A 14,833-nucleotide genomic window follows, 5' to 3' on the forward strand; every position below is an offset into this window, starting at 1 on the left:
AGAGCTTGTGGTTGGCCTGGCTGTCTCAGAGAGGGAGCAGAGGAAGAGGACGTCTGCATTAGTCAGGTCCGGTGAGAGTGGTATGTGAGGAGGTGTCACTGTGGGAAGGCCACCAATGAGAGAATAGAAGGGTGACCATAGAGTGAAGAGGGCCCAAGTGAAGTAAGAGGGCATGAATTTGCAGCGAGCCCATTCTTCATAATAATTCTATTACTTTCACCCCTAGAAATATTTGTAGAGCGACTGAACAATTTACATAAAGTCAAAGCTATGGCCAAGTTTAGTAGAATGCTAGAGAGATAAGCACTGTCATGTCTTTCCTTCCCAGGCTGTGTGTGCGGGAAAGAGAAACCTGACATGGGTTTAATGTGCTACAGATTGGCTAGAAGCAGACACACATACACATACACACACACACACACACACACACACACATACATCCCACAACTTCTGTAACTTTTCAATCTGTTTAGATGAGGATCTAGAGAATCTAATAAGTTGGCCCCACAGATCAGGAGCAGATGCAGCATAAAATAGATGGTTCTCCCTGGCCACTGAATCCCCTAACAGGGCATGTAACTGCCAGTGGCTCTCTCCTCAGGTAGCATCCTGCCAGAGTTGAGAAAATAGCTAGATTTTCCCGATCCCATTGCCATTTCTCACTAACGTATATGTCACCATTAAGAAAAGCCTTCTACTAACAAGGAGACATTTAAAAATATCTGGCTCTTATGCTTCTTGAAACAAACTTAGGGAGAAGAGGGTTGGGAGTAGGGAAGACGGGAGTGGGACAAAGGCAGAGTCAGAGCAGGTATCTCTGAACAAGACCTCTGCTCCTAGGCTCCTTGGTGCTGGTGTAACGCTCTTTTACCTGGGAATCTCTGACATTGACATCTGCAGGCCATCATCACAAATCTGTTTTCCTCCTTGGCTGAGAGAATAGGGGGAATTAGACTCCTGGGGACTAGGTGGGGGAGAAAGGTGGTGACTGTGAGGGAGGGGGAGGGAGGAGGCAAAGGAAGATGGAGTCAGAGATGAAGAGCTTCATGTCTGAAATCCTGGGGAAGTGATGGGGTCCAGGTGTGGCCGGGCCAGCAGGGGAGAGTTGTGGCAGTGCCCCGAGGTACTTAGGGGACAAAGGAGGTTACCTCTGTGGGACACTGTGCCAGTGAAAAGCAGAAGGTGCAGAGCGAGAACAGGAGATGATGGCTCAGGTAAGTATTGAAAGGCAGAAAGCACTAAGTTAAAGCCACAGTTTGAGGCACCCAGGGCACAGTGGAGAACTAACACTTCTTATTCTGTTACCGCTTCCCTCCATTTGCACAGGAGATGGAAAGTCGGGCTACTGATGAAACAGTCTGTGCTTTCACTAAAGTCTGTTTTGAATGCAGTTGCCCAAATGTTAAAAAGGAAAAAGAAAGAAGGAAGGAAGGAAGGAAGGAAGGAAGGAAGGAAGGAAGGAAGGAAGGAAGGAAGGAAGGAAGGAAGAAAAACCACTTCTGAGTATTTACTGACTTGTAAATGTTGTTCTTGGAATTGACCCAAGGAAGAAAAGTGTGAGCACCGGATTGTCAAATTGATTCATGGTTAATAGACCCTAAAGAGACCTAGAATAGCTGTGGATTGTAGAGCTAGAGCGTGAGGGGAGGGAAACATATAACACACACAAATTACCCTGCATGTTAGTGTCACGCAAGTTTTCTCCTTTCCCATTCAGTCATTCAGCTATTATTACATAATGCTGCCTTTGTGCCAGGAATTGTACTGGACTCAGGGAATGAAACACGTGAGAAACAAGTGAACCAAGAAGAAAATCTGTATTTCTAACTTTGGGTGCCATGAAGAAAACCACAGAAGCAGCGGGCAATGAAGCAAAGAAGAGCACCCACTGATAGAGAGCTCAGCCAAGATCTTTCAGAGTTAAGGGCATCAGAGCTGAAATCTGACGGAGGAGAAGGAATCAGGAATCAGCCATGCAAATGGGCTAGAGAAGAGCTTTCCAAGCAGGAAACACAATAGCACAGGGTTTAAGAAAGGAAATTCTGAGGCAATAACCAAGAGTTTTCCACTTTCCTTCCCGTTTTCTTGTGGGTGTTACTTTGTGACCTCCACAAGTATTTCTTCTGCTTTGGTCCAGAATCGCTTTAGACAGCGTCAGAGCACCAATGGTAGCATGTTGCTATTTTGAATGTTGAATACTAGTCCGATGCTGTTAGGATTAAGTAAAAGGTGACAGTTGGGAGGAGTCCCAGGAATGTGGGTATGAATTTTAAAGCTCTGTTACTATTTTGCAAGCGTGTAGCAGTCAAATATGAATTTTAGCATCAGATGCTGGTGAGTATGCTGATGCTGGAGTTGGCACGTGGCAACAAATTCCCTGTGAAAAATAACTTTCTTAAGGGCCGTGTGCATGAGGGAGAGCAAACCTCCTAGGCCAGTCCATGTGGACTGTCCGTGTTGACAATCCTCCGTCCTAATGGTAGCGCAACCTCAGAACACTTTCTGATCAACTCTCAGTGAATGCTGTTCACCAGTAACCTTTCTTTAGGGAATTAAAAAAATAAAATAAAAAGTCTTATTTTAGAATAGTGTTAGATTTACAGAAAAGTTGCAAAGATAGTACAAAGAGTTCCCAGGTATCCCCTTACCCAGTTTGTCCTGTTACTCACATATTACTATGGTACGTTTGTCACACCTGAGAAACCAGCGTTGGTACTTGACTGTTAACTACACTAGACATTATTTGGAGTTCACTGGTTTTTCCATTAATGTCCTCTTTGTGCTCCAGCGTTCTATCCAGGGCACACATCGCATTTGATTGTCATGTCTTTCCTTGGTTATCATGACCTTGACCGTCTTTGGGAACAGTGGCCGGGCATCCAGTAGAACGGTCCCTACTTTGAGTTTGCCTGATGTTTTTCTCCCGATTTTACTGGGGTTAGAGGTTTGGGGGAAGAACACCCCAGAGGGGCAGTGCCCTTCTTGTCACACCATATCAGGGGCAGATGCTATTAACGTGATCATCGCTGGGGATGTTTACCCTGATCACGTGGTTACCAGGTTTCTCCACTGTAAAGTTACCAGTTTTCTCTTGAAGGTGTTTTTATGCAATTCTAAACTATAGAAGTCATTAATAAATATCAAATGTCTTCTCCTTGTAAAAAAATTGAAACACCACTGAAAAGCTAATGCTTTTAACTTTAATTAGTGGGGACTCTAATACTGGTCCCCATTTCGCTTCCTGAGAGGCAAATACTGTTAGTGCTTCGAGCCTCTTCAATGCAATTACATCCATACGTATATCCCCATAAAATGCATATATGTAGTATAATTTTGTGTTTTAGTTTTCCTTGTAAATGACCCATCATACCCTATGGATACCTTTCTGCACCTTGCTTTTTTCACCCAGCAATATGTCGTAGAGATCTGTCTCTGCTGTTCTCTTTAATGGCTGCGTTATATTTTAGTGGACATTACAGATAACACAGCCAGCCCCATATGGATACTTGTTGCCATTTCCCCCCTGTTAGAAACCATGCCTACCGAGCTTTCTTGTACATGTCTCCTTGTGCAAACGTGTGTTTCTTTAGAGCAGATATTTAGAAGTAGATTTTCTGGGTCACAGAATATACACATTCAAAATTTTTTACATATCCTATCAAAGTGGTATACCATTTTACCCCAAACCAGCAACTTATGAGAAAACTAGTTTTCACACATCCATTTTAATATTGAATATGTTTGTCTAAACATTGATAAAGTTTGTAATTTTTCTATCATAGTTTGAGTTGGCCATTACTTACCATTAGCACCAATGGCTGGCCACCCTTTTCTTTAAACAGTTCTAATTCCAGATTCACTTAAAGATCTGGTTTTGGGTGATAAATAAAAAAAAAATATAAAATTGTCTTATTGTTAATTGTTAATTGATGGTAATGTGTAACTAGAAAGAAACTAGAAATTCTGGTCCAAATGAACTGCATTCTTTGAATATTCTTTTGAAAAAAACTTAAAAATATTGAACTGTAGACCTGCTCACAAGGAATGGACCAGCTACCCCTGTGTGGGTCCTTCCAAACCTATAATTCTGTTGTATCAAGTGACTTGTGTCCAATGTCATTCCCTAGGAAAACACCTGTTGTTAAAATGGCTATGTACAAACATTAAATACTACTATTGACCATTGTATTTCTAAATATATGGTTTACATTGGTCACTTTTCTTTAACTTTATGGAGCAGTGAAGTGGCAGAAAACACTCCATCCTTTGCCTCTTCTTTTGCTTTTTCTTATCGGCCACTACAAGGAGGGAAGAAGGCAGCAGCTGTTTCCCCCCATCTACGTTGTGCTCCCCTCCATTTCCAGCGACAATGCCATATAATGAATACATGATATATGCTCTCACAAAGTGCTGTTGTGTACAGTAGCTCCTATGTGCAAGACATTCAGGGAAACATAAAACACTTTTTCCCTGGTTTCCCTCATCAGAAACAAACATGTTCTGATGACAATAGTGACATGTATTCATCATAGAAAAATTGGGAAATATAGAAAGGTTCACGAGAAAATTAAAATCACCATTATTTTACCACCCAAATATAATAACAGAATTGTTAATATTCAGTATATGTCCTTCTAGTCTTTTATATATATATAAAAGTTGTATACTTGTATATATATATATATATATATATATATATACACACACACATATATATACATACATATATACATACATATATATATATATATACATATATATATATACACACACACACACAAGTAAGCTGTAGAGACATTTGGGAGGCGGGGAATATAAAATGGAATTAATTTTCCTCTGATTATTTCCCCCACTCTGCCTCCTACTCCACTGCCTTTGCCAATCTCCCAGAAGAAAATGAGATTTGCAATCAGTAGAAATCGCAGAGCTGTCAAAATACATGAACTCAGCTATGTTGGCAAAGACCCAGCCACGAGGTAGAATAAATGTCAAAGGATTTACCTGCCCAGGAAGAAAGAATGAACACAGGCGGTATTGACATTCCGGTTTCCGGTCAGCCCTACTGCTTATCTGCACGGTCGGCCAGTTCTCTTAGGGGAATACACTCATAGGCTTTTGGTATTTCCTAAGCAGTTTCCTTCTGTGGACTGTGGTCAGTTCTCTTTTCCCGGAGGATGCTGGCGCTCTCCCTTTATTCCCCGTAGCAAGTTCTGCCCTCTTCCTTTCTTCCTGGCAATCTGCTGGTCCAGCAGTACTTTTGTGGTTTGTTCAGTCATTCCTTCAAGTGTCTTTCACTGTAAATTAATGTCACTTTTTGTTTCTTCCTATGTAATTCTGGGTAATTTTAGAAACAGCTGGAGAAGTCACAATACCATCAGAAAAAGGCTGCGGCTCCAAGCTGGGCCTCTGGGGCCACATCGGGCAATGCTGAACTGCAACACAAGAGCACCATTGGCCTGGGAAGCAAAAGGCTTCCATAGAGCCTTACCCCAAATTTGGGGTCAAATAGATTCTGTCAAAATTTAACTCCCCTCAGGGCGGTCAGTTAGCTCAGTTGGTTAGAGCGCGGTGCTTTTAACAAGTTTGCCAGCTCGATCCCCACATGGGCCACTGTGAGCTGCGCCTTCCACAACTAGATTGAAATAACTACTTGACTTAGAGCTGATGGGTCCTGCAAAACCACACTTAAATAAAAAATAAAAATCTGAAAAAGAAAAAAAAAGAGAGAGAAAAAATTAACTCCCTTCATAGAGTATATGCTTTACTACAGATTTTTTTTTTTAATGATCCTACGTTTCTGTATTAAGGAACTGGAGTGCACCACCTCACTCCCTAGGGTCTTTTCCAGTCCTAGGGTTGTGAACCTTCTACACAGAAATATAATGAAATGCACACTTACCCAGAACAGACAGGAGCTAACTCTACCCACAGGCAGAATGAGAAGCCACTTAATGATACCCAGTTAGGCAACTTTCTCTCTCACCTATTCTTGGTAATATCCCTGCCCAAATTTTTCTCCCCTACTGCCTTCATAAAGACTGGTACTCTATCTTTAGAGTCTTGGGAACTGTATTAGTTAATATTAGGTTTGGCTGTTGGTCATAGATAAATACAAAATAACAGAGGATTAAAGGAGATAGTGATTTCTCTCTCTCTCCCTTATGTTAACAACCAGGGGTAGGAAGTACAGAGCTGGTGTGACAACTCTGCCCCCTGGAGTCCTCAGGGACCCACGCTCCTTCTATCCTGGAGTTCCAACAAATGGAGCCTCCATACCCAAGATTAACCCCTGTCTGAGATGAAGCTCCAGCTGTCGCATTCATATTCTAAGCAGCAGGATGGAAAATGGGGGTGGGGAAGCTGCCACTTAAGGGAAATTCCCAGAAGCTACTGCATGACATTTTCACTTTCATTCCATTGGTCAGAACTTAGTCACATAGCTACACCTAGCTGCAAGAGAGGCTTGGAAATGTCATCTATCTGGGTGGCCGTGTTCTAAGATAAATATCCAATTACTATGGAAAAAGAGGAAAATGGATATGGAGGAACAACCAGTAGTTTCTGCCATTGTTGGAATTCTAAGAATCAGCTATTGGAATATAAGTAACCCAAAGAGGGGGGTTCCCTCAGCCATTGCCACTCAGTGTTCTCAGGGGGATCGGTGCCACGATGAAAGAACATGTCTTATGGGAGTGGGGTATATGCCTAGGTACAGGCAGAAAGAGCAACTAGGAAAGGGGCTGCCCAGAGGGCCAAGGGCAGGACCAGACTTCAGTATCAACTTCTTCCCAGTTTTCCCCAGGAGCCTTGGTGCAGGACCTCATCTTTCTCGACATCAGGAAAGATGACTGGAAACAAGTATAAACTATAAATTATGTGGTAGGTCCTACAGGGCTGACCGACTGCTGCAATGCTTGGCCACGACAGGGCTACACATACTGAGCACCTGGGAGGTGCTAGTCACTAAGCTTTATATACATCCTGTCATTTAATTCTCACAGCAACTTACTCGCCATTATCGTGCCATCTTACGAATGTGAAACTAGGATCAAGACTTTAAGTGGTTAAATCAAATAGCTAAAAAGCAGAAAGAAGAGTTTAATTCACCGATATCTCAGCCTGGAACAAGATTAGATTAGAGGTTCAAGTTTCCAAACCTCTACAAATGTGTATATCAACTCTTCATAGTCATGAAATTATGCAAAAGGTGGAGTGGGAGGGGGCTGATATTTAAAATCTGTGAATAGTTTTGTTTAAAAAAAGACTAAATAATAGTAAAACAGTGACCCCTAATTTATTTTAGAAATAGATTTTCATGTCAGGCTGAAATGGATTGAGATGCTATTCCACTTGTTCATCTAAATATGCTTTGAATCATGATTTAATTTTGTGATGACCCAGCTGTGATTTTGTTAATAATGTTGCAAATGTTTGTATAATTCAACTAGTGCTACTTTTCTGATAGAATGAAAATATGAAGGAAGATGACCTTTCGATGGAACGAAATGAAAATGACCTAGCCCAAATAAGTCTCAGCCAACGTGCTAAGGCGCTCATCAAGCAGAAAAAAGAGACAGGGTAAAATTAAATTATTTTAATGGTGTCTCATGCAAAGGGGTTAAACACCGTGGGGAAAATTGAGTGACTGGTTAATATGGAGGTTACATGTTAACTCAAACATATTTGAAACAAATAAAAACAAGATAGTTAAAGCAGGTAAGACAACTAAATTAATGTTTCACTTTTGGACTGGGTTTTTAACAAGAGTGATTGCTAACAGAAATTTCTTTTTACATTTATATATAGAGAGTAATTATTTTATCTTCAGTGCATTTTTAAAGAGTAGCTATTATGAAGCTTCCTTAAGCTAAATAAAATTACTTCAGTTTGGTGTATTTGAATTCTCCAAACCACTTTGAGGTAGGGCATTTATTCTGTTTTCTGCCTGCTAAAGGGACAGCTATGCAATGGCCCTGCAACTTCTGGGCTTGGATGATGGGCCTGGGCCCAGCGATAGGGATCCTGTCCTGATGAGAGGTGCCTACTTGTCCTTTCTGTACCTGCGCCACCTGAGAATCAGGGAGCTGCAGGTACGTGGATGGTCCAGCACGCTGGTTTTCAGGCATCTGCAATGTTTGGTGGCCTAGACAGGGGGCTTTCCTGCTATTCTGGTAGCAATGCGTGTTTACACTTTGTTCTTTGTTCTGATTTTTCCATGAAATCAGGCCTTTCTGGGGTGGTGTGTACCTTTCTCAGCAGTAGGGTTGACCTGCCAACTTCCAGGGCCCTATTAAGTTTTACTCTAGGGTGGGACTAGCAAAGGGCAGGGTTTTAACCCTGTTCTTTCTTTGTTTTAGCGCATCTGCTTAGGAATTCTGAACTACTTCAGATCTGTTGAGCGAACGTTGACAATCAACACTTCAGGCCTTACCTTGGTTGCGGGGAGCCTGGTCCCCACGATAGATGATAGTTCCTGGGTAAATACGGCAAAAGGAGGCCTGGGCACCTTGCAAGGCCTCGGAGCTCACCACTACATCCATGGGTCACCTGCTGAGCACAAGGTGAGCTATTATGCTGCAATTTTCTCTTCCTCAATGATCCTCTCTCCAAAGCTACTCTCATCCCAAGCATCTAGAATCACTTAATATGATGGAGTAACAGGTGGGGGCTTCTTAGGGAAATAGCTTTTTTTAAAAATGTGGTGAAAGTGAAATGGCTTGTTAATCACAATGAAATGCAGTGAGCCCCTTGTGAGCAGGACACGGGCAAAGAGCACTTTAAAGCAGCCCTGGAGGCCACAATAAGAAGGAAGGCCTTTCAGCTGCTGGTTTGTCGACTTTATAGTGAACAGAGCATGAGGTGCCCATTCTGTTGTCCTTGCCTGAAAACCATATGACCTTACAGGGAAGCTCTTGTAAGACCCTCTTGACATTACGAGGGGTAACTTTTTGCTTCTTTTCTGTTTTCCAAGCCACTTGGAGCATGTGCTTTAGCTGCACTCCATGTGAGGGACCTTACCAGCATTTAAACTAGAATGTCCAGACCTAACTATGTGATTCTTCCCCATGTAGGAGAGGGGAGGCACAGATACAGGTGTTAATTTGTTGGGTCCATCTCACCAGGTCCAGGGCCAAGGCTACTGGGAGCAAAATCTTTCGGAGCTGACATCAGAGAAACCCCTAAAATAGACACCCCTCCCTGAGGCCCAGTGTGTTTGATTCTATGAGGAAAGTATTGAGCTGTGTGTAGTATTAATAAGTGTTCACTCAATGACAGTTTCAGAAAAGAAAAGCACTTACAACCCATCATAGACACTTTCCCACTTTATGAACGTAATTTAGGCATGTGGCAAAGCAGAAAGAGCCCCAGAACGAGAGGCTTTTCCTAGCTGCTTGACCTTGAGCGTGTCTCTTGAGGCACAGACCTGATACCCCCCGGCATGTTCAGGATCTGCCTGGACTTGACATATTAGGAACCAAGGCTTGTTGTGAGCAAGTGGTGGGAGATGAGGCTGCAGAAAAAAGCAGGCCAGACCATGAAGGGCTAGGCTCTCCGTAGGCTAGGAACTAATTCTAAGGTTGGTGGGGAACAGATAATTTTAAATAAGAGAATGGCTCTCCTCATTGCTTTGTAAATTCTCAAGATCTTTGCCCAAATGTTATCCATTTATTCTCTTACTTCAAGTCTTTCATGAGTTTTCTGTTTTTTATTTTATATTTAAATTTTTTTATTTTTAGTTTTTTAAGGTTTTTAATTTTTTTTTTTTCAGTTTCCTGTTTTTTAAAAGATAAAGTCCAGGCTCCTTGGTGAAGTTGGAAGTCTGGGCGCACATCTTGGACCTCCTTTCCCTCCACTGTCTCTGTACCTCTATCTTTATGGAGCTGCAGCTGGCCCTCCTCTGAATGGGCAGAGCTGTTCATGCCAATGGGTCTTGTACATGCTGGCCCTTCCATCCCTCACCTCCTCTTTCCTTGGTAAATGCCTATTATATTCAAGAGTCCATTCAAATACCACTTCTCTCGGAAGCTTTCCTCTCTATGCAGAGCTGAGTACTTCTCCCCTACTTGTCTGCCTCCAGTACAGCACTCATCTGAGAGCCATGCTAGATGGTTGGCGTACATACTCCCACAGGCTGTGAGCCTGTCATTCATTCATTCATGCATTCATTCATTCATTCCATAAATGTGCTGACCAATAAGTCCAGTAGGTACAAGAGAGAGAGCAGTAAACAAAACTGGCACAAATCCCTGCCATCATGGGACTATTTGGTGGAAAGAGACAGACATTAAAAAAATAAGTAACATATATATATAGAATGTCAGCTGACCTGGCACCAGAGCTTTCCCAGACTTCCTAGCCCCTTACAGTTGAGTGGGGCCTACTGATGCGCTTTGGCCAGTGGGCTGTGAGCAGAAATGACACGTATCACTTCCAGTCCAAAGCATTTAAGAGCTGGTTTATGACCCTCCAGCTCTCTTTCCCTGCTGCAGCCAGTGGAAGGCATACATGGAGCCACAAAATAGAAGCGTCCTGGGTCCCGGGGTCATTCCCTGCTGGAAGATTGCTACCTAGGAAGCAACTAGTCCTGAGCTCTGCATTAGTAAGAAATTAATTTTAACAGTAGGCCACTGAGTTTGAGGGTTATTTTTCATAGAATAACCTAGTCTTTGTGGAGCAGTAAAGATGGTGATAGGTGCTACAGAAAAAAATTAAGAAGGAAAGGGGGCTAAGGAATGTGGAGGTTGGTGATGGGCTGTTGCAGTTGTAAGTAGGGTGATCAGGGAAGGCCATACTGAGAAGGTAATATTTGAGTAAAGACCTGAAGGAAATAGGGAAGAAAACCATGTGACTGACTAGGAGAAGAGTGCCAAGTAGAGGGGAGAACCAGTGCAAAGGCCCTGAGGCAGAATGACCGTGTCTAGCAGTGTTGTAGAAACAGCAAAGAGTTCAGAGCAGCTAGAGTAAATGAGGGGGAAATTGGCAGGAAATGGGGTTAGAGAGATTGAAGGGGTGGGGAACAGGTTATATAGGACCTTATGGACCATTGTGAGGACTTTGATTATAACTTTGAGTGAGAAATGGAGCCCTTGGTGAATTTTGAGCAGAAGAGTGCTGTAATTTGACTTACATTCTAACACTCATGCTGCTGTACTAGGAATAGACTGAAGGTACTCTAGGCTGAAGCACCTAGTTAGGAGGTTAGTACATTGATCAAACTAGACACAGTGTGTCTGAGAGACAGCATGGTGAGAAATGGTCAGATTCTGGATGTACTTTGAAGCCAGTATGATTTCCAGGCAGAAGGGATGTAGAATATGAGAGAAAGAGAGAAGTCAAAATTGACTCCAAAGTTTTCGCTTGAGTATCTAGAAGTTTGGAGCTGCTACCATCTGGGATGTGATTGGAGCAGGTTTGTTGGGAAAATCAGAATCTCAGTTTAGGACATGAAAAATTTGAGATGCTTACTAGATGTTCAAGTGGCAAAAGAAAGTACAGTAAGTCAGTCAACGTCATTGATAGGTTCTGCGACTTTAAGCATAACAAGGTATAACGAAACCAATTTTGCCACACACTAATGGATATAAACAAGAGCTAAGTTCCTACGGCATCTCATCAGTGTTACAACGAAACTGTGTGGAACAAAACGATATTATTCCAGGACCTGCTTTAAAGAGTTGGATATCCATCTTTCACATACTAAGTATTTGATAAATGTTTGTTGGACAAACGAAAGGCTCTGTCCATAATAGAATGGTTGTGAGGTCACAAAAAGACAATGTACACAGAAATACTTTGCCAAGTATATCATGTTGTTTAAATGAAGAACAATTAGCTACAATAATAATATCATATTCCCCAGGTGAGGCAGAGAATAGATTATTTTAATTTCCTTTTTTAAATATTTGAAAGATCGTAGCCAATGGATTAAGTCATTCATCTAACAAATTTGAAATTCTTAGGACTATTATTATCTGGCATTAATGTAAAGATGGTAAGCAAGTCAGAGAAATATTGTCTTCATTGCCAAAACCTAAAATTCATATTAACAAGTGATGACAGAAACCAATAGAGTGAAAAGAATGAATGATGGGCCACTAATGTTCCTATAGTTACTGGACTCAAATAGTTATTTTGGCATCAGTTATTTTGCAGACTTAAAAAAACATATGAATCATTCCAAAGATCAAGTTACTTCTTACCCAAACAGGTAATTATTGTCTTCCCTTTCCTGCCACTCCTCTAAGCATAATATTGAAGAATCAATTCTCTAGACCACAAAAACTTTAAAGAGGGAGGGTCTTCCACATGGCTGTGGAAGAAATTAAAAATAAAAAAATATATTATAGTGACTGAGTCATAAGCCAGTATGAAGTAATTTGGCCATCTGGTCTTCAAAGTTCATCACCATTGGACATAAGCATACATTTCAGAGACAGGAACTGAGGGCGGGAAGGAGAGGAGTATGTATGTCTATATAAAGGGCTTGAACAAGGAGGTGGGGGGTGGGAAGAGTGGGGGGAAAGACAATTTAAATAGATTATGGCATTACTGTCAGCATCTTGTCTCTGCTATTGATTTCCATCAGCTTCAGAACTTATTACAGTAGCCATTTCTTTAAATTCTTATAATATTCCCCAGCAGAAGAACTTGGGAAAGGTCTTTCCAGTACAAGGAATAAAGCAAACCACATTAAGTTGGGGTCCCTTTCCTCAAAGGAGAGCTCATTTTGCATAATAGGTGAAAGGAGCTAAATGCTAACAGAAGCCAACGTGCTAGTATTCTAAATCTAAGCACGCTGTTTCATTTTTGTATGTGACATGTTATTTTTCAGCATCTTTTCTGTTTTTCACTGGTGCCTATCATTTTATAAGAAACAATGCTTTCACTTTTGGAACTAGCCAAAGTAAGCTCCTAATTTAAAAAAAAAAAGTTTTATGCCTAACGAATAGCAAAAAACAAAGTAAACCAAAACAACAACCTACAACAACCTGATTAACTATGAAATATCCTTTTAGAGGAATATTATTTAGAAATGCTCATACTTTTACTTATTAGAGAATTTCTAAGTTTCTGCTTGAATCTGTAAGAATCTACAATTAAATGGGCAATTCATCAAAGAGGAGTCACTAGGGGAAATTAAGTATGTCACCATCTGGTGTATTTATAACAGCACATTAAATCTGATTACAGTAGCATAGCACCCATGGAAGGGACCTATAGAGTACTCCTCACCTACCTTTCTGATATTGATGAATCACCATCCAAGCAGATGAGAGTGTGGCCTGTTTATGAAGGTTCCGCGGGGTTCTTATAGTTATACACTAGGCAATGCCACATACAGAAACCAATTGACAGATCTACTGAGAGAGAAGATGTGACTGCTTAAAATTTATAGATCAGTGGATCCTATCCAACAACTGATTACTGAGCATACCAAAATGTTTATGTTACAAGAATGAATAGATGGGGGATAAAATATTGGGAACCATTGTTTCCACAGTTTAAATGACTCATAAATAACAATTTAGAAAATCAGATTTATATATATATAAAATAAGTGTTGATGAAGATGTTGAAAAATTGGAACCCTTGTGTGCTGTTGGTGGGAATGTAAAATGGTGCAGGACTTTATGTAAAAGTGTCTGTTGGTTCCTCAAAAAATTACAAATAGAATTACCATATGATCCAGCAATTCCACTTCTGGGTATATATCCAAAAGAATTGAAAGCAGGATCTCAAAGAGATATTTGTACACCTACGTTTGTAACGGCATTATTTACAATAGCCCAAAGGTGGAAGCAACCAAGTGTCCATTAAGGGATGGAAAAATATGATATATATACACACAATGGAATATTATTCAACCTGAAGAAGAAAGAAACATAGATGAACCTTGAGGACATTATGCTAAGGGAAATAAGCCAGTCACAAGAGCACAAATACTGTATGATTACATACAGAGAATCTAGAGTAGTCAAATTCATTGAGGCAATAAGTGACTGCTGGTTCCAGGGCTTGAGGAAATAGGGAATGGGGAGTTATTGTTTAATGGGAACAGAGTTTCAGTTTTGCAAGACGAAAAGAGTTCTGGAGATGAATGGAGTTGGTACCACTGAACTGTACACCTAAAAGTAGCTCAGATGCTAAATACTATTATGTGTATTTTAACATTTAAAAATATGTATAATATAAAAAAACTAGGCCAATGTTTCTTAACCCTTTTTTCATTATTGTTCCCCCTACAAGGACCTTTTTTTAGATATTTTTTCCCCTGACAGTCCTTCTCCAAAGAAATGTTAATATAAGAGATATGCCATATATCTGTACAGTATGTACATCTGTGCTTTATACGTTAAAAGAGTAAGATTTTTTGCCCCCCCCCCCCAAGAATTACTTTTCGCCCCCATTGAGAATGCATGTATTAGGTGGTACTGACATGAGATGAGACTCTGTGAGGGCAAAACACAGTATTTCTGACTGGTATATTTTAAAAGTACAGGTAGGGATTATAAAATGATAGACTAAAAGAAATCTATATGCAAAAAATATGAAACACCATTCATTTATTCATCCATTCTCTTATTTAAATATATTCTAAGCACTTATTATGTGTTAGGCCCCATGCTAAACACTGAGGATACAATAATGTACAAAAATAGACATGTCCCTTACCCTCATAGTGTTTATAATTCAGTGAGACAAATAGTAGTCAATAATCAAACAAATAAATGTAAAACAGCAACCTCAGTAAGTGCCTCAAAAGAGAAATAACTTGGTGCTGGAGGGAGCCCAGAGGGAGTTCCCTATGAAAGTGATGATGAACTGAGGTTGG

The 14,833-nt window shown here is 40.8% G+C and overlaps 1 protein-coding gene across 6 annotated transcripts in view; it reads left to right on the forward strand.

The window, feature by feature from the left end:
• Positions 1–14,833, forward strand: part of CCDC162P (coiled-coil domain containing 162, pseudogene) — a 164,459-nt gene that overhangs the window by 34,582 nt on the left and 115,044 nt on the right. For all 6 annotated transcript variants that reach the window (XM_074333386.1, XM_074333388.1, XM_074333385.1 and 3 more), the window contains exons 12-14: positions 7,466–7,578; positions 7,955–8,090; positions 8,358–8,561. In XM_074333386.1, coding sequence (XP_074189487.1) covers positions 7,466–7,578; positions 7,955–8,090; positions 8,358–8,561 — 453 coding nt within the window. The remainder of the gene's footprint in view (positions 1–7,465; positions 7,579–7,954; positions 8,091–8,357; positions 8,562–14,833) is intronic.

Source organism: Rhinolophus sinicus, linkage group LG05 (assembly GCF_036562045.2).
Source record: "Rhinolophus sinicus isolate RSC01 linkage group LG05, ASM3656204v1, whole genome shotgun sequence".
In the NCBI taxonomy this organism is placed as follows: Eukaryota; Metazoa; Chordata; class Mammalia; order Chiroptera; family Rhinolophidae; genus Rhinolophus; species Rhinolophus sinicus.